Source organism: Phascolarctos cinereus, unplaced genomic scaffold (assembly GCF_003287225.1).
Source record: "Phascolarctos cinereus isolate Bilbo 61053 unplaced genomic scaffold, phaCin_HiC Scaffold_3;HRSCAF=262, whole genome shotgun sequence".
In the NCBI taxonomy this organism is placed as follows: domain Eukaryota; kingdom Metazoa; phylum Chordata; class Mammalia; order Diprotodontia; family Phascolarctidae; genus Phascolarctos; species Phascolarctos cinereus.
The window spans coordinates 30,849,354-30,875,988 of NW_027555736.1; the positions used below are offsets into that span (position 1 = coordinate 30,849,354).

The 26,635-nt window shown below is 47.5% G+C and overlaps 1 protein-coding gene across 1 annotated transcript in view; it reads left to right on the forward strand.

The window, feature by feature from the left end:
- Positions 1-1,725: 1,725 nt before the first annotated feature.
- LOC110200090 (hexokinase HKDC1) overlaps positions 1,726-26,635 on the forward strand; it is a 39,357-nt gene continuing 14,447 nt past the window's right edge. The window contains exons 1-10 of the mRNA XM_020975209.2: positions 1,726-1,884; positions 8,175-8,337; positions 13,312-13,460; positions 13,548-13,667; positions 14,300-14,395; positions 15,874-15,973; positions 17,872-18,055; positions 19,740-19,895; positions 22,009-22,242; positions 23,950-24,254. Coding sequence (XP_020830868.1) covers positions 1,822-1,884; positions 8,175-8,337; positions 13,312-13,460; positions 13,548-13,667; positions 14,300-14,395; positions 15,874-15,973; positions 17,872-18,055; positions 19,740-19,895; positions 22,009-22,242; positions 23,950-24,254 — 1,570 coding nt within the window. The 5' untranslated portion in view covers positions 1,726-1,821. The remainder of the gene's footprint in view (positions 1,885-8,174; positions 8,338-13,311; positions 13,461-13,547; positions 13,668-14,299; positions 14,396-15,873; positions 15,974-17,871; positions 18,056-19,739; positions 19,896-22,008; positions 22,243-23,949; positions 24,255-26,635) is intronic.

A 26,635-nucleotide genomic window follows, 5' to 3' on the forward strand; every position in this document is an offset into this window, starting at 1 on the left:
AACTGACCTGGAGGCAGCTAGGTGGCACAGTGGATAGAGCACCAACCCTGAAGTCAGGAGGATCTGAGTTCAAATCCAGCCTCAGACACTTGACATTTACTAGCTGTGTGACCCTGGGCAAGTCACTTAACCCCATTGCCTAACCAAAAAAAAAGAAAGAATGTAACAGACCTGACTGAAAACCTGGTTGGGAGGAGGGTGGAGCATGAGGAGTCCAGGCTTTGGACTGTGTCCTGACTTTGCCTCTTGCTGCCTGTGTGGCCCTGGGCCACATTCCACCTCTCTGGGCTTCAACAGCTCCGTTGGAAAAACAGGGAGCTGGACTTCAGGGCTCTTAACCTGGGATCAGTCAACTTATTTTTTTTTTTAATTTTTAAAATATTTTTCCAATTACATGTAAAAACAATTTTTAACATTTGTTTTTTTTTAAATTTTGAATTCCAAATCCTTTTTCTCCTTCCCTCCCCTCCCCCTTCCATGGGAAGGCAAGCAGTTTGATATAGATTATACATTTGCAGTCATGCAAAACATAATTCCATATTATCCATGTTGCAAAAGAAAATACAGGGGCAGCTAGGTGGCACAGTGGTTAGAGCACCGGTCCAGAAGTCAGGATTTGAGTTCAACTCCAGCCTCAGACCACTTGACACTTACTAGCTGTGTGACCCTGGGCAAGTACCTTAACCCCAACTGCCTTAAAAAAAAAAAAGAAAATACAGACCAAAAAAAAAAAAGAAAAAGAAAAAGACAAGAAAAATAAAGTGAAAATAGTCTGCTTTGATCTGCATTCAGACTCTACAGTTCTTTCTCTGGAGGTGGGTAGCACTTTTCATCATGGGTCCTTCAGAATTGTCTTAGATCATGGTATTGCTCAGAATAGTTAAATCATTCACAGTCAATCATTGCATGATATTGCTGTGTACAGTGTTTTCACTATTTTGCTCACTTCGCATCAGTACATATGTCTTCCTAGATTTTTCTGAAATCATCCTGCTTGTCATTTCTTATAGAACAACAGTATTCCATCACAATTGTATACTACAACTTGTTCAGCCATTCCCCATTTGATGGGCATCCCCTCAATTTGCAATTCTTTGCCACCACGAAAATATAGGTAACTTATTTTTTTAAAAACAATATTTCAATAACTGTATTTCAATCTAATTAGTTTCTGTTGTAATCCTATGTGATTTATTTGGTATATTTAAAAACATGACTGAAAAAGAATCCACAGGCGTCCTCAGCCTGCCAGAGTCATCCAAGACGCACCTAGGGGACTCCTAGGTCCCTTCTAGTGTGGCTGAGAGTTCCTCTTTCCAAGTACTAGAAACTTACTCATCTCTCCGTCCACCCCAGCTCTGACTCCTTTAATTTAGGTCCTGTTTTGGCCAACAGAAGGTTGGCAGAGGGTTGGGTAGAGAGCTTCGCATAGCAATTACTGGGGGAAAAAAAGATCTAAAATGGTCCCTCAGCAGATCATTCCCCCGTCCTCCACACACACACACACACACACACACACACACACACACACACACACACACACACACACACACACACACACACACTTCCCTGATCCCCTGATGACCTGCCAGAGCCTTCCTTGTAGACAATAGAGAAAGTGTCACGAGAGGGAGGGAGGAAGGGACAGCAATTAAGGTAAAGTTTAATCATTGAACCATTTGGGCGGCGTGGAGATAGGCTCCTTCCTCGAAGGCTTCCCTGTGAAGGGAGCAGGTCTGAGCTGAACTGTTGGCAGAAAACACTGCTGCCATTCTCTGGGAAAGAGTTGTGCCCTGGGGCCAGACCAGCTCTCCAAGGAAAATGTTTGCGGTACACTTGCTGGCTTTTTATTTCGCGAAGCTGAAAGAAGATCAGATTAAGAAGGTCAGTTAGGGGGGAGCTGCAAGGGGTGGAGGGAGCAGCCTCCCTGGGGAGAATGCTTGGGAGAAAGACCCCCAGGATCACCGGGGGTCAATCTGAAGAAATCTAGGCTTTGGGGCAGCCTCTCGAGGGGAGTGCCCTTGCTGATGTGGGGACACTGTGTGGGGACAGACATGGGGACCTGGGGGAAAGAGGGTTTAAGCTGCTTAGATGGATGGATCTGTAATTTCATGGGTCTGAGTATTTTCAGCCAGGGCAGATCACAGTCCCTGAGTTTCTTCCCAGTCTATTTGATTCATGCTATCCCAGGATATTAAATTCAGGGTTAGAAGAGGCCTGGAAGCGTCTGGATTGAGGCCCTCCTTGTACAATGGGGAAGCTGAGTCTCTAAAAAATTAGGCGACTTGCTTAAGGTCACATCATTAATATGAATTAGGGGTGAGATTTGAACCCAGGTATTTTGACCAGAAGGGGCTTTCTCTTGTTTTCATCTATGTCGTTAGGTCAATATTCAGTAAACGATTGGAGAGAACCATTATCGGCTCATGATTATTTTCTTGTGATGTTTTATTAGAAAAATCATTTTACTGATTGCCTCAAGAAACCCCACCCCATCTCTACTGTTAACTGTGTGACCCTGGGCAAATCTCTTTCTGCTTCTCTCAGGCTCAGTTTCAGCATCTGTAAAATGGAGGGCTCAAATAAATCAGCAAATGAGCGTTAATTAAGCACCTTGCAATATCAGTTTCTGCCTGGACGACCATTGAGCCTCTCTGGGCCTCAGTTTCCTTATCTGTTAACTGAAAGGCTTCAGGTGGGTGGCTTCTGAGGTCCCTCCCCATTCCCAATCTGCAGTGAGTCTGTGTGTTAGGAAGCGTGCCAGGAGCTAGAGATACAAAAACAAACAATGAAACCATCCCTGCCCTCAAGCAGCTTATGTTATGTCAGGGGAAAAGTACACAGAGAACTACAAAGTAATTTCTGGAAGAGGGGAAGGGTACAAAGGGAACAGGCAGGGAGGGGATGCCCCCCGAGCTGAGCCTTGAAGGAAGCTGGGGATTCTATCGAAGATCTCAAAGGTCTAGCTTTAAAGCAGCCAGGTAGCTTTAAGTCAGAACCTGAATTCAAATCCCACCTCAGACCTTCCTTATTATCTGTGTGACTCTGGGCAAGTCATTTAACCTTGCTCAGACTCATCTTCCTGATCTATAAAATGGGGGAGATAGCCTCTGAGGGCCCTTTCACCTCTAACTCTATGATTCTCGGACGCGTGACCTGCAAAGTCCAAGCCAAGCTGGGCTTTTTGGGGGCTGTGTCGAATCTCCCCAGCCAGGTGTTTGGGAAAGATCAAGCCCCTTTGCTGAGCATCCGCCTAGCCTGTGAAGGCTTTCCCCTCCTGGGCTTCCAGTGGGCTTCCAGCTGTTAATGTCTGGTCCATGCGAATAGAGCCCTTGAGATGGGCCTCTGCCAGCTCTGAGTGCCATGTCTCTGCTCTGTACATGGTAAAAGCCCTGTGACCCTTAGGATCCTTATTTATTAAAAACCAAAACCTGTGTTTGGACTTTGATACGTAGACACAGGAAATCACAAAGTCTCAGCATTTAATTTCAAGAGAAAAAGATGGTTGGAGCAAGAAGACTCCAAGTGAACTCCAACCAAGATAGATGGGCTATGGAATTTTTTTTTTAAATTACAAAATCTTACCAACTTAGCAAATGCAGATATATAAAATCTGAACCATTTATGTAAATATAAATACATATTTGTATGCTTAACTACTTACATAAACATAAGCATGTCTATGTCAAACAAGTCAAATTTTATTTGTTAGGTTTCTGGGGCCCTCTGCTGGCTATGGAAGGGGTAGAGCATTTCTTTACTGCATAAGAATGAATCTTCTGATCCCTTCTGCTTAAATATACTCCAGTATTAATTAGTACCATCGTAGTAATTCTTTGTAACTTGGGCTGACTCTTCACTAGCATTGGGACCCAGTGGGAAGGTTGCTGGATTTAGAATTATAGCCTTGAGTTTGAATTCAGACTGTTCTTAGTATTTGGTGTGATCTTGGCTAAGTCACTTCTTGGGGCTGTTTTTTTGGCCCCTCCCATTTGCCAGAGACAGCATTTCACTCCCACCTTGGTAACAGGACTCCATAGGTTGGACATCCCAATTTATCTGCCTCCACACGTCTCTTCTAGATGTCCGTCAAGCCTGCAAGCATTTATTAGGTGCTTACTGTGCCAGGGCACAGCCCGATGAAGGGCAAAGATACTGGGGTGTAAAGGATAAAACGCTGGATCTGGAATCAGCAATGCTCGGGTTCAAATCCTGCCTCAGATATGTGACCCTGCGTCACTCAACCTCGTTAGGACTCAGTTTCCTCATCTGTCCAAGGAGGAGGTTAGACTCGGTGATCTCTCAGGACCTCCCCAGCTCTAAATCTCTGACCCTGTGAATAAAGACCTGAGTGCCAGTCTGTCTGCTACTAATGCTTCCTGACTCTGTGTCTCTGGTCAAGTTTCCTCTGGAGCTCAAGGATAAATGGGGGGGCATCCCCGGAACAGGTTTAGCTAAGACTTTTGGGACACCCTATATTTGTGCTACCTGCCTTTCAGGGCCTTGCTGAGGAGAGCCTTTTGCCAGCCTCAAAGCCCTGAGGAGTGGGATTTATTGTTACAGTCATTATTGCTCACTGCGTGTCCCTGTCGATGCTACAGGTTCAGTTTTTCTACCTTTGAAATGGGCATAACAGTCATCGTACTTACCACCAACTCCCCTACAGAGGGATTATTATGAGTAAAGTTCTCTGCAAACCTCAGAGCCCTAGAGAAATGGGGAGCTGTTCTTATTATCAAGGTGGCGATGTAGACAGAGCCCTGGGTTCAAATTTCAGCTCTGTCACTTCCTAGTTGTATGCCCTTGTGGGCCTCAGTTTCCTCATCTGTAAAAATGATGAGGTTGAGAGAGAGGCCTTCTTAGGGTCTTCTAGCTCTGAGCCAACTGGAGTCTGGTGTGACTTCGAATCACTTAGTCTCTCTGGGCCTCCCAGTGCGGAGATGGGGATTACAGCCATGATTCTCATTTTACAGATGAGAAAACCAAGGCTCAAGGACAGAATGCTAGCTTTAGAGTTGAGAAGACCTGGGTTCAAATCCTGCTCCATGGCACAGTGGGGAGTATATATGCTGTATCTGGAGTCAGGACTTGGATTCCAATCCTACTTCTGCTGTTACATACCTGCGTGAACTTGGGACCTCTATGAGGCCCTGTGTAGTTTCATCTGTGAAATGAGGGTAAGGAAGATAAAATAACCTTTAAAGGCTCCTTCCACCTTTAAAATTCTGTGATTCTAACCCTGGAGCATTAAAAGTTAAAGGGGCATTTTGTGGACTCCTTTTAAGTCAGAAAGTCTTAAACAGGACCATGGACAGATTGCGGGAGGTAAAAACGTAACAAGGTATAAAAAATTTATCTTCATTTTCCCTAACCTCTGGTTGAATGTTTATAACTTTTCTTCAGTTATTTAAAAACGTTGTGCCCGAGGAGTCCCTAAGCTTCTCTGGTGGCTGGAGCTGTCCATGGCACCCAAAGCTTAAAAAGCCCTGCTTTAGGCAAATGAAGCAGCCTGACATAACGACCTTGGGGGTGGTGTGTTCCTTCTGGGATGCCCAGGAAGTCAAAGATGACTTTGGTTTTTTTGGGTTTTTTTTCTGTTTTTGTTTTTTAGGCAATTGGGGTTAAGTGACTTGCCTAGGGTCACACAGCTAGTTAAGTGTCAAGTGTTTGGTCTGAGACCAGATTTGAACTCAGGTCTTCCAGACTTCAGGGCCGGTGCTCTGTCCACTGCGCCATCTAGCTGCCTCCAAAGACGGTTTTGTAACCCCAGGCCCCAGCACCCCCTCCTTTACTGCAGCCATCAGAAGTCAAGATAGCCCAGGTGAATCAACTCTCTGTCTGCCAGGGGAGCTTCGTGGGGCCGGCCACCTGAAGATTCCAGTGCCCCTGCCCTGAAAGCTGTGAACGCTGCACTTTATTCCTGGTTTTGTTTCTTTGGCCTCTGTGAATTTGAAAGCATCTACAATATCCCCACCCTGCACCCCCAATCACACTGTGTCCATCTCCTTTAAAATTCAACAAAGGGCCGGTCTCTCTGGTCTTTTAAGGAGTGTGGGCTGGAGGTCCGCAATTTTATGGCCAGCTTCCTCTCTGTCCACCCCAAGAGGGGGGGTTGGCTGGACTCTGAACTCTGGGTGCCCGGCAGCGCTGTTCCCAGGCTTGTGGTGGGACTTGCCAATTTGCATCTCAATTGGGCTTTCTTCTTCCGCCTCGTGTCTCATGAGTCATGGCAGAAGCAGGCTCGGCATTCTCAGAGACAATGTCATCATTCTCTGCCCACAGCCCATGCCCCAATGTAATACATGGCTTAGCACGGTGCTTGGCACCTAGTAAACACCTAATTAAACATGCTTTTCACTTGTTCTTCACTAAATGGCCGCAGGAACTTTGCCTATTTGTGTTTGAGGTACAACCCTCAGCTTCCTTAATAATGATTATTGTTACTGTTCAGTCGATTACTCATGTCTGACTCTGTGGCCCCATTTGGAGTTTTCTTGGCAGAGATACTGGAGTGATTTGTCATTTCCTTCTCCAGCTCCTTTTCTAGATAAGGAAACTGAGGCAAACAGGGTTAATCGACTTGCCCAGGGTCACACAATTAGTAAGTGTCTGAAACTGGATTTGAACTCAGGTCTTCCTGACTCCAAGACCTATGCTCTATTAACTAAGGCATCTAGCTGCCCCGCATTGGATTATAAGTGACTTGTACATCACAGTCGGCAAACTTCACAGCACTTTGCATTCATCCTCTCCTTTAAAGCCCCACAACAATCATAAGAGATAGGGGTTACTATTATCCCATTTTTAGGTGAGAAAAATGAGACAGAAAAGGGAAAAATAACTTCTCTGAGGTCACACAGTTTGGCAAGGTCAGAGGCAGGATTTGAATTCAGGTCGTCCTGACCCTAAAGCTAACCAGTGAACAAACTCTTGGTAGGTACCTACCATGTGCCAGGCCCTGGAGATTCAAAGGAGCAAACAGGCCCTACTGTCCCTGAGCTCCAGTGGTTTATTCACATACTACAATACAGCCTTTGTAAGGGGCAGCTCCCATTAGATCTCTGCTATGTTTGTCCTTGTGAGACATGTTGGGTGGAGGGGAGGGGGCAGGAAAGAGGTTTCAGTCATTCAGTGTTTACTAAGTGCCTATTAAGCTCTGCCATGAGACTGGGGTTCCATAGACAAAGACTGAAACACTCATTGCCCTCAGGAAGCTCCCATTCTATTAGAGTGGAGCAGGATGTGCACAGGGAGGCCAATTCAGAAGTTCTACAGAAGAAAACCAAAGGAATCTGCAGGCTGGGGCAGAGTGGGGCAGATCTCGTACAGCCAGCCTCTACTCAAGGTTCTAGCTCAGGTTGCTGTCCAGAGAAGTGGTGAGTCCACTTCTGGTCCTGCTTCTGGGGTCACTGGTGATTGTCCGACCCGGGCACTTGAGGCAGCACTGCCCAGGCTCAGGGGTCAGTCGGGAGGGCAGTCTGTCACTCGTGGACTCGGACGGATCTGTGAATGCTTCGCCGAGCACAGTGATGTGCTCATAGCCTGTTCCCTGAAATCACGTCAGCTACCCATTAAGGATGCAACTTCTTCCTATCGGGCTCGGCGGTGAATATTAATAATAAATACTGAAAGTCCTCTAGTGCTTTAAGAGAGACTTTTTCTCTTACAATTACCCTATGAGGAAGGCAGGACAAGTAAGATTAGGGGATAACTAATAATGTAATTGTAACAGCTAACTTTTATATTGCATGCTAAGGTTTACAAAATGCTTTACAATGTCTCATTTGATGCCCGCAGCATCCATGTGAAGCGGGTGCCATTATTATTCCCATTTTACAGATGGGGAAATTGAGGCAGGCAGCAGTTATGTGACTTGTCCAGGGCTATAGAGTTAGTGTCTGAGGCTAGGTGAACACTCAGTGGACTACAAGTCCAGGGCTGTCCCAATATCACACACTTAGAGCTGGAAGGAGACCTCAGGTCGTCCTTTACAGATGAGGGATGGATGAGGGAATTGAGGCCTGGAGAGGGGATGGCCTGTCAGCATCATTGGCCATTGTGAAGTGGCAAGAAGCTGTCAAATTCAAGATGGCAGGGGCTGGTGGGCATGGGGTGAGGGCGTGCTACGGGGGGCCTCAGGGCTCCTCTGGTCACACCCTCGGTGTCTGTTTCAGGTGGACAGGTTTCTGTATCACATGCGACTCTCAGATGACACCCTGCTGGACATCATGACCCGTTTCCAAGCTGAGATGGAGAAAGGCCTGGGGAAGGACACCAACCCCACGGCGTGTGTGAAAATGCTGCCCACCTTTGTCAGGGCCATCCCGGACGGATCAGGTGAGCGCTCCCGTCTGGGCCACAGAGCTCCTCCAGGCCTGACCGAGTCTGCCCTCTCAGCTGCCTGGCTAGGGAATGGTGGATGTAGATGGGAAGTGAGTTGTCAGCCCCGTCCACTCACCAATGACTCGCAAGGAGGGTGTTGTGGGATTTAGTGATTGCAGGTGACCCTAGAGATTATTTTACTGAAGCCTCTCGTTGTACAGATCAGGAAAGTGAGGTCCAGAGGCAGTGACCTGACTTCCCCAAGGTTAGACAGCTAATCAGTGGCATATTAGGGGTTTGAACTCAGGCCTTCCGATTCCAAATCCAGCTGATTTTATGTGGCAGTATGTTGACTCTCATGTTGTAAGTGCTTAATAACTGTCTTTTCATTCATTCATTCATTCATTCATTCATTCATTCATTCATTCATTCATTCATTGCTGACTGGTCACATTTTAAGTTGGTAATTCTCTATTTACAAAGGAGGAGGCACAAAGATAACAATAATGTTGATAAAAGCTAGTATTAAAGAGCACCTAAAGGTTTGCAAAGAGCTTTACAACTTTTCATGGCAGCCCTGGGAGGTAGGTGCTGTTATTATCCTCATGGGGGATACTGAGGCATAAAGAAGTTAAGTGAGTTGCCCAGGATTACACAGAATAAGAAGTGTCTGAGTCAGGATTTGATTTGATTTCATCTCAGTCATCGATGGCTTATCGGCCAAAAAGGTCTTGTAAGGCCCTTCCCCTTGGTGTCCCAGCAGCTCTCAAAGCCTGTAGGTTACAGAGTCTGTGCCCATCCGGGCTGGCAGAGGAAGACTCCCCCCTCCAGGAGCTTCCTTCATTGATGGAATCACAGGGATGGGTCAAAGACACAAAACAAATGTCTAACGGAAGTAGAAGAGGCCTTGCCCCGAAACTTCTGAGAATGACCCTTGTCAGGTGGGCTCTGGGTTAGTTTAGAATTGTGGTCTTCAGTCCACCCAGTCTCCCCCCCAGAGAAGCATCCCCAGGAGAGGCAGTCTGGCTCAGTGGGAAGTGCTAGGCTGAGAATCAATCAGGGCCTTGAGTTCCAATCCTGACATTCTTGCCTGTGTGACCTTAGGCAGGTATCTTCCTCTCTCTGGGTCTGTTTCTCTATTTGTAAAGTGAGAGGTTTTAACTCAGTGATCTTTAGGGTTTCTTTAAGCTCTAAAATTCCAAGGATCTCTGGAAATATTGAAGGCATCACTCTGCAAAAGGCTTTCAAAATCACCTCTTTGGACTTCACCAATTCGTGTTTGGGCTTGGATATTCTAGTTTATTAGCAAGCAGCTGTGGATGGCTAGGATCAGTGGTGTGGTATCAGTCAGTGGGCATTTATTAAGCACCTACTGTGTGCCAGGCACTGTGCCAAGGCTGGGGATACAAAGAGAGACAAAAGACAGACCCTGCCCTCAAGGAACTCACAGTCTAAGGGAGGAGGCAACACGCAAACACTGTACAAACAAGAAAAAGTAGAGATAGCCATCAGAGGGACGGGGCTAGAATGATGGGGAAATATTCCTGTAGAAGGTGGAATTTTAGCTGGGACTTGAAGGAAGCCAGGAGTCCAAGATAAGTAGGGAGAGCATTCTGGAAATGGGGAACAGCCAAAGAAAATGCCCTGAGTCATGAGATGGAGGGTCTGGTTAGAGGACCAGCCTGGAGGCCAGTGTCTGGATAGCTGGACACTTTGGAGGTGGTTGGGGGAGAGGTTATGGAGGGTTTTAAAAAAGTTGAACAAAGGGTTTTATGTATGATCTTGGAGGTGATAGCCACTGGAGTGTGTGTGTGTGTGTGTGTGTGTGTGTGTGAGACATGGTCAGACGTGTGCCTTAGGGAGATACCTTTGCCAACTGAATGGAGGACAGACTGGAGCGGGGAGACAGTTGGGGCCAGCAGACCCCCCAGCAGCTACTGCAGTAATCTAGCCATGAGGTGGGGAGGGGCTGCACCAGGGTGGTGGCAGCATCAGAGGAGATTGGTTGAGAGATGCTGCAAAGGTGAAATCAGCAGGCCTTGGCACTGTATTGGATGGGGGGGCAGTGAGAGAGGATGAGGAGTTCAGGATGACTCCTAGGTTGAAAGTCTGAGGGGCTGAGAGGAGGGTGGTGCCCTCCGCAATAATAGGGACGTTTGGAGGAGGGAGGATTTGGAGGGAAAGGTTTGGGACATGCTGAATTTGAGATGTCTGCAGGACATCCAATTGGAAATGCCCAACGTCCAATGAAGAGATTCAAGACTGGGGGTCAGGAGAGAGCTCAGGGCTGGTTAAATAGATTTGAGAATCTTCACCATAGAGATTATAACTGAATCCAGGAAAGCTGATGCCCACCAAGTGAAATAGTGTAGAGGGAGAAGACCGAGAGCCCAGAATAGAGCCCCGAGGGACACTTGGAGTCAGAGGCACGGGGTTCCATCTTCTGCCCTGCTATTTGCTAGTTGTGTGACCTTGGGCAAGTCAACCTGTCCCTCAGTTTCCCCAAGTGTAAAATGAGTCATCTAGACTAAGGTCTCTTTCAGCTCTGAGCCCTGTGATCCTTTGAGAGTAATCACACAGCCTGTCTAGCTGAGGGACAATTCCCCGGGGGAAGGGACATGACCAACCTATCTGAGGCCCTCAGCATCCCCACCCCAATGCCAGGTTGAGCTCTGATCCCCTGAGTCATCCTGTGGCCAGGACTATGTCCTTGAGACTTCCGGTGCTGCTGCTGCTGCCTCACCCACGCCCTGTGGATCAGCCCACAAGTGGGCTGGGGAGCAAAGGTAAGCGGAAACGTTTGTGGGTGGGAGGTGGAGGCAGCCAGGACCACACCTGCCTCTCCTGGAAAACGCCAGCTGCTCTGCACCCAGGCACCCCGTGGGATCCCCTCCACCACCGCCATTCACTCAGTACCCTCAGAACCCAGTGTTTCCCAGTGTCTGATGTGCTCTTCCTTTTTTGAAAAGTGTCTGAGATTTCACACAGACTGTCCTGCTTCTGATTTTCCTTCTTCCTCTCTTCTGGGAATTGATTAGCAAACCCTAATTCTGAGGGTATTTGGCCAGAACTCTGGCTGCTTAGGTCTCCCTGCCTCTGCATCCACTCAGTGCAGGAATTAATCATCTGACCCTCAGACCATAGGAGGTCAGAGCTGGGGCTCCCTTGGAACTTAGAGTGTAAGCGCGACAACAGACTAAAAGGGCCCTTAGCAATTCATTCATTCATTCATTCATTCATTCATTCATTCATTCATTCATTCATTCATTCATTCATTCATAAAACACCAAGAGCCTCCCCTGTGCAAGGTCCCAAGCAGTAGCATGGTGCTGGTGATGCAGAGCTGGCCTCACAATACAGAAGACCCAAGTTCAAGTTCCACTTGACACATCCTGTCTGTGTGACTGTGGACTCAGTGTCCAGGCTCAGTGCCCCCAGACAACTCTCTATGACGAAACTGCAGAGCAAGGTGCATGGGTAGAGGGAGCTCTCCCACCAGGAGGACCCTACTGGTGAAATCTCAGGTCATGCCCCAACGAGCCAAGGTTCAAAGGGAAAGAGAGAGAGCTTGGGAAAGCCCTATGAGGAAGGGGGCGCTTTCTGAACATCTGAGCTGGAATGACCTTTAAAGGCCTTACATTTTACAGATGAGGAAAGGAAATCCTGGAGAGGGGAAGTGACTTGCTCAAGGTCACACAGCTAGGAAGTGTTAGACCAGGATTCAAGCCCAGGTCTCCAACACCCCCCCCCCCAGGCCAATGTTCTTCCTCCTGTCCTGTTCGCCTCATTAAACAACCCTTTGAATTCTTCATTTGGGGCCAAAGCTGAGGGTGCTTTAGGCAGCTGCTGCTCAGGACTGAGTGTGGAGCCAGCCAGGGTCAATCAGCCTTCTCCCTCAGGGTCACCTCTACCTAGGCAGATCCCAGTCTGAGGTTTATTGGAAATGACAGTGGGGTGAGTCACAGACTGCCTCCCTGGATGTTTGAAAAGTGATAACAGCACTAATTGTACAAGGAAGCAACAGTCTTTCCCATCTTCCCCGTCCTGGGTGCTCAGCACCATGTGAAGCAGTGGGAGTTATTACCCCATGTCTCATTTCCTCCTGACCCTTGCATCCTCCGAGCTGGGGTCAATTGGCAGCTGGAAGACGGAGGAGAAACAGAAGTCAGAGGCCCTGGGTCCAGATCGAAGCTCAGCTCCGCATCCCTCGTGTGACTGCCGGGAAGTGGCTTCCCTTATTTCCTGATCTATGAAGCAAGGGGGTCGGACTCGATGGTCCCCAAGATTTCCTACAGCTCTAGCTGTGATCCTCTAATCCCCGGGTCTGTGGAGCGTCTTGTTGACGGCCAGGGCTGAGATCGTCACCACCCATGAAATCCTTTGGGAAAATTGAAGGGACATTTGAGACCACCTTACAAACCCCATTCCTTTTACGGATCAAGAAACTGGGGCCCAAAGAAGTTACATGACTTGCCCACTCGGGCTGTCTGGCTCTCTTAGCCCACTAAATCCTATCAACCAACATTTACACACTATTTTCAGATTTTCCAATCTCTTTACATGCATGACCTCATGTGAACCTCACAACAACACTGAGTTACTATTGATATATTATGGTCCCATTGTATAGATGGAAAAACTGAGGCTCAGACCAACAGCATAGTGTAATAGATCTAGAGACAGGAAGGCGTGACAGACATTAAATCTATTTCTTTTTGAAACTTTTTTTTTAAGGCAATTGGGGTTGAGTGACTTGCCCAGGGTCACACAGCTAGTAAGTGTCAAGTGTTTGGTCTGAGGCCAGATTTGAACTCAGGGCCTCCTGACTTCGGGGCCGGTGCTCTATCCACTGCACCACCCAGCTGCCCCTAAATCTTACTTCTGATACTTGCTCCTGGTGTGACTGTGGACAAGCCTGCTGCTTGCTTGGCCCAGCCCTTCCTGGTTGTCTTGAACCCCAAGATCCAAGGAGGCTTTTCTGTTTTGCAGAGAAGGGGGAGTTCCTTGCCCTGGACTTGGGCGGCTCCAAGTTCCGTGTCCTGACGGTTCAAGTGTCCGAGGACGGCAAGCGGAACGTTCACATGGAGAGTCAGTTCTACCCAACTCCCAAGGAGATCATCCATGGCAGTGGTTCTGAGGTACGTGGGTCAAGGGGTGGCAAGAGGTAGCAGGCCACACGCTGGCCCTGCTTGGCCTTCACGCCCTCTCCCTTCCCTCCCCCCCAGCTCTTTGACTATGTAGCCGACTGTGCGGCAGATTTCATGAAGACACGGAACATAGAACACAAGAAATTGCCTCTTGGTCTGACGTTTTCTTTTCCGTGCAAGCAGAGTAAATTAGAAGAGGTGCGTGGGGCCCGCCTGGTTTTTCCATTTTTCTTTTTGTTTCTGACTAAGGGCCAGAACAGTGGGAAGAACAGACTTAGGAGTCCGATGACCTTGGTCTGAGGCAGGTAGGGCAGCATTATTGGGGTTTTGGGACTAGAACTGTGATGTCATTGGTATAAGGATTCCCAGGTGAGGCAACTCCTTCTGCAACTTCCTCTGAAACTTGGGTCTCTTAGAGATTTGCCTGGGACACTAAGAGGTTGATGACCCAAAGTCATTCTGCCAGTAGTGGGCAGTGGTAGGTCTTTTTGACTCCAAGGCCAGCTCTATCCACTAAGGCACATTGCTCCACTTTACAGAGAGGGAAACAGGACAAAAACATGGTGGCTCCACCTGGGTCCCACTGCTAGGGAGTGAGGGAGCCATACTGGGTATGGAGGCCTCTGGATTCCCAGGCCTGTCCTCATCTCCCTACCCTGTGACCCTTCAGAAGAGAGTCCTAGAGGTGCTAAAGAATGAGGAAAGACCTCTGGAGAGGGTGAAAGAAGGAGGATCACTGGGTCTGAGGAAGAGGCCAACCAGTTATTTCAAGGTTATGTTCAGTTGTGAAATTCCCAGGCATTTTGATGGGGTCTGAAAACTTCCCATAGGGAATCCTGCTTTCGTGGACTAAGAAATTTAAGGTTCGGGGAGTTCAGGATACAAATGTGGTGAGCAGCCTGACCAAAGCTCTGAAAAGACACAAGGTAAGGTTCTTGTACCATTCTAGAGACGTGTGTGTGTATGTGAGTGTGTGTGTGTGTGTGTGTGTGTGTGTGTGTGTGCTCATGCACACGCATCCAGGTGTTCATTCTGCCTATGGCTAGGCCTACATGACCACCCAATTCCACCACTCTGGCCCTTTCAAAGAGGGCTTGATGACAAAGACACGATCCATTGGGATGACTGCCCACATATATAAATGTGGCTACACTTGAGTTTGCTGTAAATCATGGCGGAATGTGAGGTAGTGCCTTCCATGCCCACTTTCCAGGTGTAATGGTACTGAGTGTCCTGTGCATCCAGTACCCAGGTAGGCTTTCAGAAGACAGATTTAGAACTCAAAGTGGGACAGTTTTTGCTAGGTTTTGTTCTCTTTCTTGCTACCTTCTGTCTATTTTCCTTTAGGATTTAAAGCCAACTTTCTCTTTATAATTACCATCTCTTGCCTTCTTGGAACTAATCATTTGTTTTCAGAACATCTTCTTGGTCCCAAAGCCTTGAGCATGAATGTATGTATAATCAAAGTTTCCAGTATAGAATAATTAATTCTGTCACCCAGAATGGTCTCCTGTGAAGATGCCCACAGACTGGCATAGATATAGGGGACCGTTTCTGATTATCAAAGTCCTCGTGTTATTCTGTAGCAAGGAATTTTTGTACCCTGGACAAGGGGTATGAAAAGCAGCTTCAGTAGTGGAGGGGAGGACGGAGACCCTGGGATGTGAGGCTGACAGGGGGAGGCCACCCTCGTGGGAGAGCTTGCACAGAACCCCGTGGAAGGAGATAGGTCTCAAGATATTGGCACGAGGTCAATGATGGAAAGATTAACGAGTTGACTGGAAGGCCATTTGTCCATACAGTTTCCCATGGAAAAGAAAGTAAACTTTACAAAACCAATATGAGACTGATACTGGAGAGGTAGAGTTTGATTCTGGCTAGCTAGGTATTCAACTCCATTGTTTCTATCCTGTCAAAGGACTGCAAGCACTATCAATGCCCTCTAAAGTCAGGGCCCTATGTCAAAGCTCCAGCCACCCAACCTAGTGGCTCCAGTAGGTACTCCAGTGTATTCTTGTAGAAACTTCTCAGCTCCCAAGCTGAAAGAGCATTTATTAGACATATCCCAAGGTCTCCATTTGAGTAAGTGGGATGCTGAATGTCCTGTTCACTCTTTGAGATCTGATCGTCCAGGAAGCTACATCCAGGGACCTTGGCTGCCATCTTCCACATGGTCTTTTACCACTTTTAAGCCTTTATCACAGCCAAGAAGTAGGCAGTTCCTTAGACTTTCCTTCTAATAGGACAGAGAAAGTAATAAATGGTGGCCATCTGAAGTGATGGTGGATCCTGCTTCTCTCTATTGGTCAAAGGGGAGACCATGTCTCTTTGTAGGAAGGAAAGTGTGTTGTGAAAACTGGGCCCACCATCTCTCTAACAGGTCATGTGACTTCTGCACCTTTAGGATATCGATGTGGACGTCCTGGCCTTGGTCAATGATACGGTGGCAACCATGATGACCTGCGCCTACGATGACCCACGCTGTGAAGTTGGAGTCATCATTGGTAATTTCTCTTGGACTTGTTTTGGGGCCGGGATAAGAAACAAGTAGACAATCCAGCTGATCAGAATGATTCCCTATTTCAGCTGTGGGAAACCTGAGCGTTCAGGCTGAGGAGAGCAGCGTGGGCTGAATTAAGAAGGAAGAGAACACAGGGAAGTGGTGGTCAGCGTGGACACCTGGCATAATGGGGAATGGGAGCAGATGTTTCTTGGAGAGAAAGAGAGTTGTGGGTCAAGTGTTACCTGAGGGGGCAGTTAGGTGGCACAGTGGATAGAGTACCAGGAAGACCTGAGTTCAAATCTGGCTTCAGACACATAATACTTACTAGCTGTGTGACCCTGGGCAAGTCACTTAACCCCAGTGCCTAACTCCCCCCCCCAAAAAAAAAGTGTTACCTGAGGACCACGGAACTCAGTGCGAATGTTTATTAAGCACCTACTATGTGCAAGGCACTGTGATAGTTACTGGGAGCAGAGTGATGGAAAAAGATGGTCTTTGTAGTCATGTACTGTAGGGGATGAGAGCTGAGGGTTCAGTGAGCCTCAAACGCAGAATGGGAGGCATTGCTTTTGGAATTCAGAGGTGAGGGTCCTGCTGTACTCTGCTAATGAAACCTTAGTAATCTACAGTAAGAGAGAAGGGGGTGGGGAGGGGCAGGGTCCCACTTTTCTCTGCCCTGCACAGGCTACATCCGGGCTTTGTGTCCTGTTCTGGCCGTTCCAAGGTCAAGAAAGACATTGATCAACTGGAGAGCATCCAGAAGGGAGACGCTGGGAGGAAAGGGCTTGGCGTCTGTGCCATAAGGGGGTAAATGGAAGAAACCGGGCATGTTTAGCCTGAAGAAAAGAAGACATGCTGGGGCCATGCTAGCCCTCTCTGAGTGTCTGAGGGACTGTCATGGGGAGAAGGGATTTGATGGGTTCTCTGGCCCCAGCGTGGAATGGGTGGCTTCTCCCGATAGGGCGGAATGCCTTTGCCCTCTCACTGAGCGTTTAGGCAGAGCCTGGAGAACAGTTTGCTGTGCTGTAAAGAGGGATATCTTTCAAGTGTGTGTTAGACTAGAATAAAGGGCTCTGGTGGTCCCTTCCAACTTGGTGATTCTGAGTAAGAAGGCTATAGTAGTAACAATAATTGCAGCTTGCTTTTACATAAGGCAGCTAGGTGGCGCCATAGTGCATCGAGTCCGTAGACTCATCTTCCCGAATTCAATCTGGCCTCACCATTACTAGTTGTGTGACCCTGGGCAAATCATTTCACACCTATTTGCCTCAGTTTCCTCCTCTGTAAAATGATCTGGAGAAGAAAATGGCAAACCACTCCAGTATCTTTGCCAAGAAGACCCCAAATAGGGTCATGAAGTGCGAGACATGACCAAAAATGACTTAATAACAACAAATTTGTGTAGCACTTTACTGGTTACAAAGCCTTTTATATAGATTATCTCATTTGATCTTTACCAGTTTTAAACCAATGAGGAAAAGGGGCTTTGGTTGCCATATTTGTCATGCTCCCTTCTTATATCTAAGTCTTTATCACTGCCAAAAGGAAAGAAAGCTAGAAACAATGAAAGAATGAAAGAAAGAAAGAAGAAAGAAGAAAGAAAGAAAGAAAGAAAGAAAAGAAAATGGTTGATCTTTAACCTTTCACCTTCTTATAGCCAGGGAGTTCACTCTGGGAAATATTTATTTGCTGATGTGACTTTATTTTTTTAAAGAATGCTTTTATTTTATTTTTTCTCAATTGTATGTAAAAATAATTTTTAACATTCATTTTTTATAATTTTTGAGCTGTGCAGAGAAACCCTAAAGGGGTCCACAAAGTCTGGTGGTCTCCCCCTAGCTTCATGTGACCATCACCCTTTGTACGTGACAACCAGTTTCTTTCTGACTTCTCCTCTAGGAACTGGTACCAACGCCTGTTACATGGAAGACATGAGCAACATCGACATGGTGGAAGGGGATGAGGGCAGGATGTGTATCAACACTGAGTGGGGCGCCTTCGGGGAAGATGGCTCCTTGGAAGACATCCGGACTGAGTTTGACAGGGAGATAGACTTGGGGTCCATCAATCCAGGGAAACAACTGTGAGTGATTTTCTGTCTTTCAAGCACTCCTTGGGTTGGAGGCTGTCTGCTTGAGCCTCTGTACTTTGGGTCTGCAGAGGTTTTCTGTGGCTACTGGTGAAAAGGCGACAAATTGAGATTTCAAAACTTAAGGACATGTCTCCCTAATAACATTACTGCGTCTTGCCCAGTGGCAATCCCAGTCTTGCCAAGCCTTCTCTGTCTCCCTTCCCTTCCTCTCTTTCCTTTGCTCTGGTCCCTATGTTGCCCATTCCCCTGCCTTGCACTTTGGCTAGAAAGACATTGACCTGGCCCTTTAGAGTTTACAAAGCCCCTTAAGTATGCAACCCTGGGAATAGGTAGGGGCTGTAATTAGCCCCACTTTACTCATAATTGAGGACTTTAGTAGAACACTCTCCTCATTGGCTTGAGCCAAATGGGGAAACTGAGGCTCAGAGACATTCAGGGATTTGCCTGTGGTCTCACAGCTGCTAAGTGTCAGAGGCAGAATTGATCCCAGGTCTTCCTGACTCCAAGGCCAGACTTCTACCCACTAGGCAACACTGCCCCTCTGATTATTGTAACAGTCTCCTCACAGATCTTCCCACCTCCACAGTCTTCCCACACCAATCTATATTCATGCTTTGCCAGAATAGCTTTTTCTCCTTTATACCTTTGGCCATGCCCCACTACTGCTCCATTATCTTCTGAGGTTCCCTATTATTTAAAAAACATACTCAAACTCCTTATATCCTGGCATTCAAGGCCTTCTGCAATCTGGCACCACCATTCCTCTCCAGATTCAGCTTGAATTACTCCCTTTCATGTACTCTATGGTCCTGCCTCGATGACCTAATCTGCACCCTTAGACAGGTCCTGTCCCCTCTCTCATGGGTGCCTTTGCGCCTGAGATATCTGAGTAGGAAGAGCTTTTTTTTTTTTTTAAATTAAATGTTTTATTAGAACAACCAACTAACCTTGGTTAATATTTCCATTTCAATCACTTCATTTCGGCACCTGTAGAGTATCCTAATGCTTCCCCAGTCTCTCTGTCTAAGGCCCCACTGGATTCTTTGTCCGTTCCTTTTTATTCACTTTTTCTCTTGTACTACTGTTGCGTGGTTGTCATTTTTCTAGGCCTGTTTTTTCTACTTTGCATTTTTTTAGAAATAACTTTCCAGATTTCTTTGTGAGTCTCATCTTCTGTCTGCATTCCGTAACTGTTCTCTATAATTTATTTAAGCATTCTCCTCTTACTGTACAGGCTATTTACAATTTGGGGTCTGGATGCTTTCTTTACATATTACTTTTTAAAAAACAATTATACATGATGCTGCTCTGGAAATCTTTGAGCTGATAATTGCTCCTTTTTTTTTTTTTTTGTCATTTTTGATAACACCTTCATGGCATCTTCCCAACAGCAGAATCATTGGGAGTGTGGTTTTTCCCTAGGTGTGTGACTACACATACCAGGAGTTCCTAAATGGCGTACACAGGACAAGTGGCCCAGAAGGAGCCAGTTCTTCCGGTGGGGCTGGGTGACCATGGACGAGCTCTTGGGGCGTCAGGTCCCCTACTTCATAGGGCTGTCAGTATGGATGCAAACCTGACCGAGGCAGCTTGAAGAGCTGCAGAGGAAGGTGCTGTCCAAGGTCAAGGTCATTCCCTCGGGTAGATCATCTCTGTCCCTCTCGTTGAATCTCAGGTTCGAGAAGATGATTAGTGGGTTGTACATGGGGGAACTGGTCAGACTCATTCTTCTGAAGATGACAAAGGCCGGCCTCCTGTTCCGTGGTGAGAAATCCTCTGCTCTCTACACCAAGGGCAAGATCGAGACCCGCCACGTGGCTGCCATGGAGAAGTGAGATGTTCTCTGTCTTTGCTGTCTTCTTTAGCTTATTGTACCTGTGCTCAGCTCTTCCCCATCTTTCCTGACTTGAGGACTTGGGTAACGATGTCAAATTCTTCTTAATGCTAGAGGCAGTCAGGTAGTACGATGGTTAGAATGCTGGACTTGGAATTAGGAAGACCCGAGTTCAAATGCAGCTTCAGATCCCTCTAGCTGTGTGACCCTGAGCAAGTCACTGAAGCACTGTTTGCCTCAGTTTCCTTATCTGTAAAATGGAGGTGATAATACTAGAGCTCTTCCTTTCAGGGTTGTTGTAAGGATCAAATGAGATAATGATTGTAAAGCACTTAGCACAGTGCCTGGCACATAGAAAGCACTAGATAAATGTTACCTATAAAATGAAGATAGCAATAGCATATACCTCTCAGGCTGTTGTCAGGTTAAAATGAGATATTTGTAAAGTTTTCTATAAGACCTTAAAGTTCAGTATAAAATGTTAGCTATTGTTGTTATTATATTTACATAGTATATGTTATTATTACATTATTATGTGTTATATTAATAATAATGACTATTATGATGATGGATTCTGTGTTAGGCAGTTCACGGGATCACAAAATGTAATAACTGTAGAGGACCTTAGAGGCCTAGTCCAACCCACTCGTTTTCCAGATGAGGAAACTGAGTCTCAGAGTGAGAGTGTGTCTATTCAGGTCATTCACGTCCTAAGTTTACAGAAGGTGTAAAAGAAACTGACCCCAAAGAGGAAGTGACTTGGCCACAGTCATGCAGCTAATAAGTGACAAAGTTAGGACTCAAACCCTGGTTCGCTGACCCCCGATGCAGTGAGTGCAAGCTGAAGCCTGTGTCAGCAGAAGGAACTTTCCATGCAGCTCAGCACCCTGGGTCTCACCCTCCTCCTTCTTGTTTTTCAGCCCTTCTTCCTCTCTTTCCCTGCTGCCCAGGTCTGCTTGGGAGGCTGGCTGAGGGTTCCCAGCCCTGGGCTCTTAATTTTGTCTTTTGTTCTGTGCCCAAAGACATCCTTTGGCTTGGAGGTTTTAATTTATTTATTTATTTTAATCATGAATTTAATAACAACCTCAACAGATATAAACAAGAAAAAAAAACCACAGTAATGACAAAATCCCAAAATAAATCCCCAAATCTGCATGATTTAATTGCGGCCAAAGAAGAATCTAAACTGAGTAATGTGTTCGAGGCTCCTCCCCCTCTTTCCCACCTGGTACTTAGAAAATGTTGCTGTTGCTGCTTTTTCTTTTTTAACGTAGATAGAGCAGGGGTGTTCGACCTGTTCCCTTCTCTCGGCCTCACGTCACATAACGCTTTTCCTCTTTTCTTGTAGGGTTTGTATTTTTTCACATCTTAAAATGCAGAAATCTTCAAGGTGCCACACACATATCACCTTGAGCCTCAGTTTTCCAATCCCATGAAATGAGAGTGTTGGGGCAGGGGATGCCCAGACCATAGATTTAGGGATGGAAAGGACTTCAAAGACCATCAAATCCCCGCCTCCCTCCCTGACTCGCCCAGGGCTCGTACCACACTTTGTTGAATTCTTTCTCAGTCGTTGACATGAGGGTTGTTGCAAGTTTTTTCATTATTACAAGTAAGCCGGCAGCTTGTGGATAGGCACCCAGGTAGGGTAGGGCAGTAGGTCAATCGAGATGTTTGCTTTCTTGGTTCTTGGCCAGGAAGGGGCATTAGAGGCCACTGAGTCCAACCTCCTTTATTGGACAGCCAGGCAAAGGAGGCTGAGGCTTTAGTGACTGGCCCAGGATCACACAGCTAGGGAGTGTCTGAGGCGGGATTTGAACTGAGGGCTTCCCAAAGCTCTATCCACTGGGCCACTTCCCTAGTGTCGTCAGGTTTACAAAGTCCTTTCCTCACAGCCACCCTGTGAGGCGCATCATCTAAGTATTATTATCCCCACTTTACAGATGAGGGAACAGAGGCTTGGAGAGTGAATTGCTCACCATGGTCACACAGCCCAGGTAGTAAGTGTCAGAGCAAGGATTCCAAACTCCACAAACCACCTCCCTCCCCCACCCAGGTAGGGTGGGGCAGTAGGTCAATCGAGATGTTTGCTTTCTTGGTTCTTGGCCAGGTATAAGGAAGGCCTACAGAACACCAGAGAAATCCTGATGGAGCTGGGCCTGGAGCCTTCAGAGGAAGACTGCTTGGCGGTCCAACACGTGTGTACCATTGTCTCATTCCGATCAGCTAATCTCTGTGCAGCCGCCCTGGCTGCCATCTTGACCCGCCTCCAGGAGAATAAGAAGCTGACCCGGCTTCGGACCACTGTGGGAATGGATGGCACCCTCTACAAAATCCACCCTCAGTAAGGAAAGCCCCCCACCCCGCCTCATCACCCTACAGCCAGTGGGAAGGACGCTGCTGCCTCCCAGTACTGGCTCTGCTGCTCCCTACCTGGGTAATGTAACCGCCCTGGCCTCAGTTTCCTCATCTGTAAAATGAGTAGATGACAGTCTTGGGGCCCATCTGGCACTGAAGACTGCAGGCTCTGAATGTGGTTCAGTTGTCATCTCTATGGCTGGAAGGGGTAATTTCTGGTCCTGCCTTCCTCATTTTACAGAGGAGGAAACTGAGGCCCAGTGTCATCCAAATAGCAGGATTTGAACCTGGGTCTTCTGGCTCCAGAGCCATCACTTTTCACCTATCTCACCTGGGCAGACTCATGGAGGAACCAACCCCTACAGGTTATGGAATCTCAAGGGGACCCAGGTCAGGAAGGATGAGTATAGGAAATGTCTTTAGATTCCGATGAAAGAGACAGAGAGACAGAGACAGATAGAGAGAGAAGAGAGACAGAGAGACAGAGAGAAAGAGGGAGAGAGAGAGAAGAAAGACAGAGAAGAGAGAGAGACAGAGAGACAGAGAGAGAAGAGAGACAGAGAAAGAGGGAGAGAAAGGGGAGAGAGACAGAGAGAGAGAGAGAGAAAGAGAGAGAGAGGAGAGAGAGAGAGAGAAAGAAAGAGAGAGATAAGGAAGGGGACAGGGAGAGAGACAGAGACAGAGAGAAAGAAGGAGAGAGAGAGAGAAAGAAAGAGAGAGGAGAGAGAGAGAGAAAGGAGAGAGAGAGAGAGAGAGAGAGACAGAGAGAGAGATAGAGAGAGAAGAGAGACAGAGAGAAAGGAGAGAGAGAGAAAGAAAGAGCAAGAGAGAGAGAGAGAGAGAGAGGAGAGAGGGGAGAGAGACAGAGAGACAGAGAGAGAGATAGAGAGAGAAGAGAGACAGAGAGAAAGAAGAAGAAAGAAAGAGGGAGCAAGAGAGCACGAGCGCGCTCAGTAAGCATGGTGCTGTTGGGGACTCTGGGGCTGCTTTCATTTTGGCCTTTGCCTCCCGAATGTCTGGGGGAAGGAGCAAGCCTTTACATAACGCCTACTATGTGCCAGGCACCGTGCTAACACACAAATACTATTTCATTTGATCCTCATCTCAACCCTGGGTGGCGGGGCTGCTATCATCCCCACTTTACAGTTGAGGAGACAGAGCAAGCAGCAGTTAAGTGACCTTCCCAGGGTCACACGGTTTGTAAGGGTCTGAGGTCTTTCTGTCTCCCGGCTCAGTGCTCTGGCCATCTGGCACATGGTAGGTCGAATTGAATTTGATTACATTACCCAGGTAGAGGTCTTCTGCCAAGGTCAGGCAGGCCCTCCGGTCATTCCAGTCCTGCGATGGGGGAAAACAGGAAAGGCAAGGTTCCGTAGCCGAAGTGAAGGATGCTTCAGGGAAGTGGAGGGTGCTGAGAAGCTCCTCGAGGAGCTGCTGGAGCCTTGGGAGGATGGGCTGTGGCACCAGGGAGGGGCCCCCAGAGAGCTGGAGCCGGGCCAGGGGGAAGAGCTCTGCAGGGGGTCAGGGAGCCCCGCTCTGCTGTTTCCACGCTGCGCCCCTGTGGGCCCCCGCTCCTCCTGTCTCAGGATCTGGGTTTGCTCATCTGTAGCACGAGGGCGTTGGTCTGGACGCCCACGAGGCCCCTGGGCTCTAAATCCTTGCTCTACAATCCTGGGTCATTCTTCCGCTGCAGGTACCCGAAGCGCCTGCACAAAGTGGTGAGGAAGCTGGTCCCCAACTGCGACGTCCGGTTCCTCCTCTCCGAGAGCGGCAGCGCCAAGGGGGCGGCCATGGTGACCGCGGTGGCCGCCCGGGTGCAGGCCCAACGGAAGCTGATCGATGAGGTGCTGTCCCTGTTCCAGCTGACGCCAGAGCACCTGGTAAACGTGAAGAACAAGATGAGGGCCGAGATGGAGTATGGGCTGAAGAAGGAGACCCAGCCCCTGGCCACTGTGAAGATGCTGCCCACCTACGTCTGTGCCATGCCTGACGGGACAGGTATGGCAGGCAAGCATTCGGCCCTCCAGCTGCCATTTGGTGTATGGCCTGATTCAGATCTTTGTGCAGATGTCCAAAGCCTTGTTGTAGCCCTGAGATAATAAGCTTAGAGCCCAGAAGGACCTTTGAGGACATCTGATCCAATTCACTCACTTACAAGGAAACAAACCTGGAGAAGGGAGGAGACTTGTCCAAGGTCACACACCTGTTTACTTTGGATGTATAGGCTGGGCAGACGTGCACGGGTTGGGATCAGCGGAGGTAGTACCTCGTGTCTAAAATCACAGATCCATCCAAACAAAAAGTATTACACTATAAAATAATCCTTTATGTGGGGGCAACTAGGTGGCACAGTGGACAGAGTGCCAATCCTGGAGCCAGGAAGTCTTGAGTTCAAATCTGACCTCAGACACTTACTAGCTGTGTGACCCTGGGCAAGTCGATTCACCCTTAAATGGCTCAGGTCCTCATCTGTAAAATGGAGACACACAGGAGAAGGAAATGTCCAACAAGAAAACCCCATGGACAAAAGTCTAGAGTCAGCCACGACTGAACAAAAACAATCTGTTACATTCTCATTTAAACTTCACAAATACTAATAGACAAAGAATGAAATGAAATGTGAGCTAACTCTCTAAACAAAGCCTCAAGCTTTGAAGTACTTATGTTTTGGTGACAAAGAAAAACATAAGAATATTATAATGTCCAATTTAAACAAAATAAAAACACAAAACATTATTTTGTCCCCCTTTGAATCCCCAAGGTCCTCGGCCTTTTTAGAAAAAATAGCTGTTGTCACTGTGTACCTTCTTATCTAGAATCCTCACTTTGCATCTGCCTAAAGCAGGGGTTCTTAACCCTTTTTGTGCCGTGGGGACCTCCCCAACCCTCGACAGTCTGGTGACCCCTTCTCAGAATCACATTTTTAAATGCATAAAATAAAATGCATAGGATTACAAAAAACTCAACGGTTTTATATTCTTCGTAGATGTCCATTTTTAGGGTACCCGATAATAATAATAGCTAGCATTTATACAATGCTTTAAGGTTTGCAAAGTGCTTCACAGATATTATCTCATTGGACCATCTCAACAACCCTGAGAGTAGGTGCATTATTATTTCCATTTTACAGATGAGAAAACCAAGGCAGACGGTATTTCAGTGACTTGTCCAGGGTCACCCAGCCAGTAAGTGTCTGAGGCTGGATTTGAACTCAGATCTGCCTGACTCCAGGCCCAGTACACTATCCCCTGCACCACTTAGGTGTGTAAATATAATAGATATTTTTTGAGAGAGTGAAAAAGTGCTTACTAAGTCTCCCTCCTGCACTGTGCTTGATACTGGAGATACAAATGCAAAGGTGAGATACCTCCGGTCTCAAAGGTGCTCACATATGGGGCAGTGAGGGCTAAGAAAGGGAGTTTGGGTCTAGGGGAAGGCCCAGGGAGGGCAGGCCGGGGACCCCGGTCCGGATGGGGCCGTGTGAGCAGCCTCCCGTAATGTTTCTTTGTGCTGAAGTTTGCCTGGCACTGTTGGGGAAGCAGGGGAGCAGGACATCTGGTCAGGGTTGGGATGTCCTTTAGAAAGGCTCCTCCAATTGTACAGGTATTGCAGCAGAAAGAGCACCCTGGCTCTGAAGTCAGAGGCCCTGGGTTCACATTCTGCTTTGGAAGCTTATGCCCTGTGTGACCTTGGGCAAGTCACCTCTCTCAGTCTCAGTTTCCTCACCTGTAAAATGCAGACATTAGACTGGACAGCCTCTCAGGCCCCTTCCAGCTCTGTCTATGATTTTTGTGATGCTGATTTGATTCACATTTCTGCCCAAGAAGCAGTGGGGTATCACAGTCTTGAACTCAGGGAGACCTGAGTTCAAATCCATCTTCTGACACAGGGTGGCTGTGTGACAGTGGTCAAGTCCCTTTACCTCTCTGTGCCCCAGGAAACTCTGGCACACTGTTAAGACATAATGAATCCCTGATCTGCATCAGCAGAGAGAGAGCAGCCACATCAGAAATACCTAACAGCGATGAAATCAAAATCCAGATTTTAAAAACCACGACAAAACCCAAAGGCTGAGCAGGCTTCCACTTCAGCTGGCCCTCAGGGTTCCACGATGAGTCCACCACTTCCTCCTCGGTCCTAGGCACAGGTCCCACTTTGGGACCCTGTGATCCCTGGGAACAGACTTCAAGGAGTGATGGTTTCCTCTGTGCAGCGGCTCCCTCTGCTGGCAAAGATCAAATCCCGTGATAACCTGATAATTCAATTCAAGGCAATGATTTTTTTGTTTTTTATTAAGCATCTGCTATGTCCCCTGGGGATACAGAGACAGAAATGAACCAGTCTCTGCCCTCAGGGAGCTTACACTCCTCTCAGTAGAG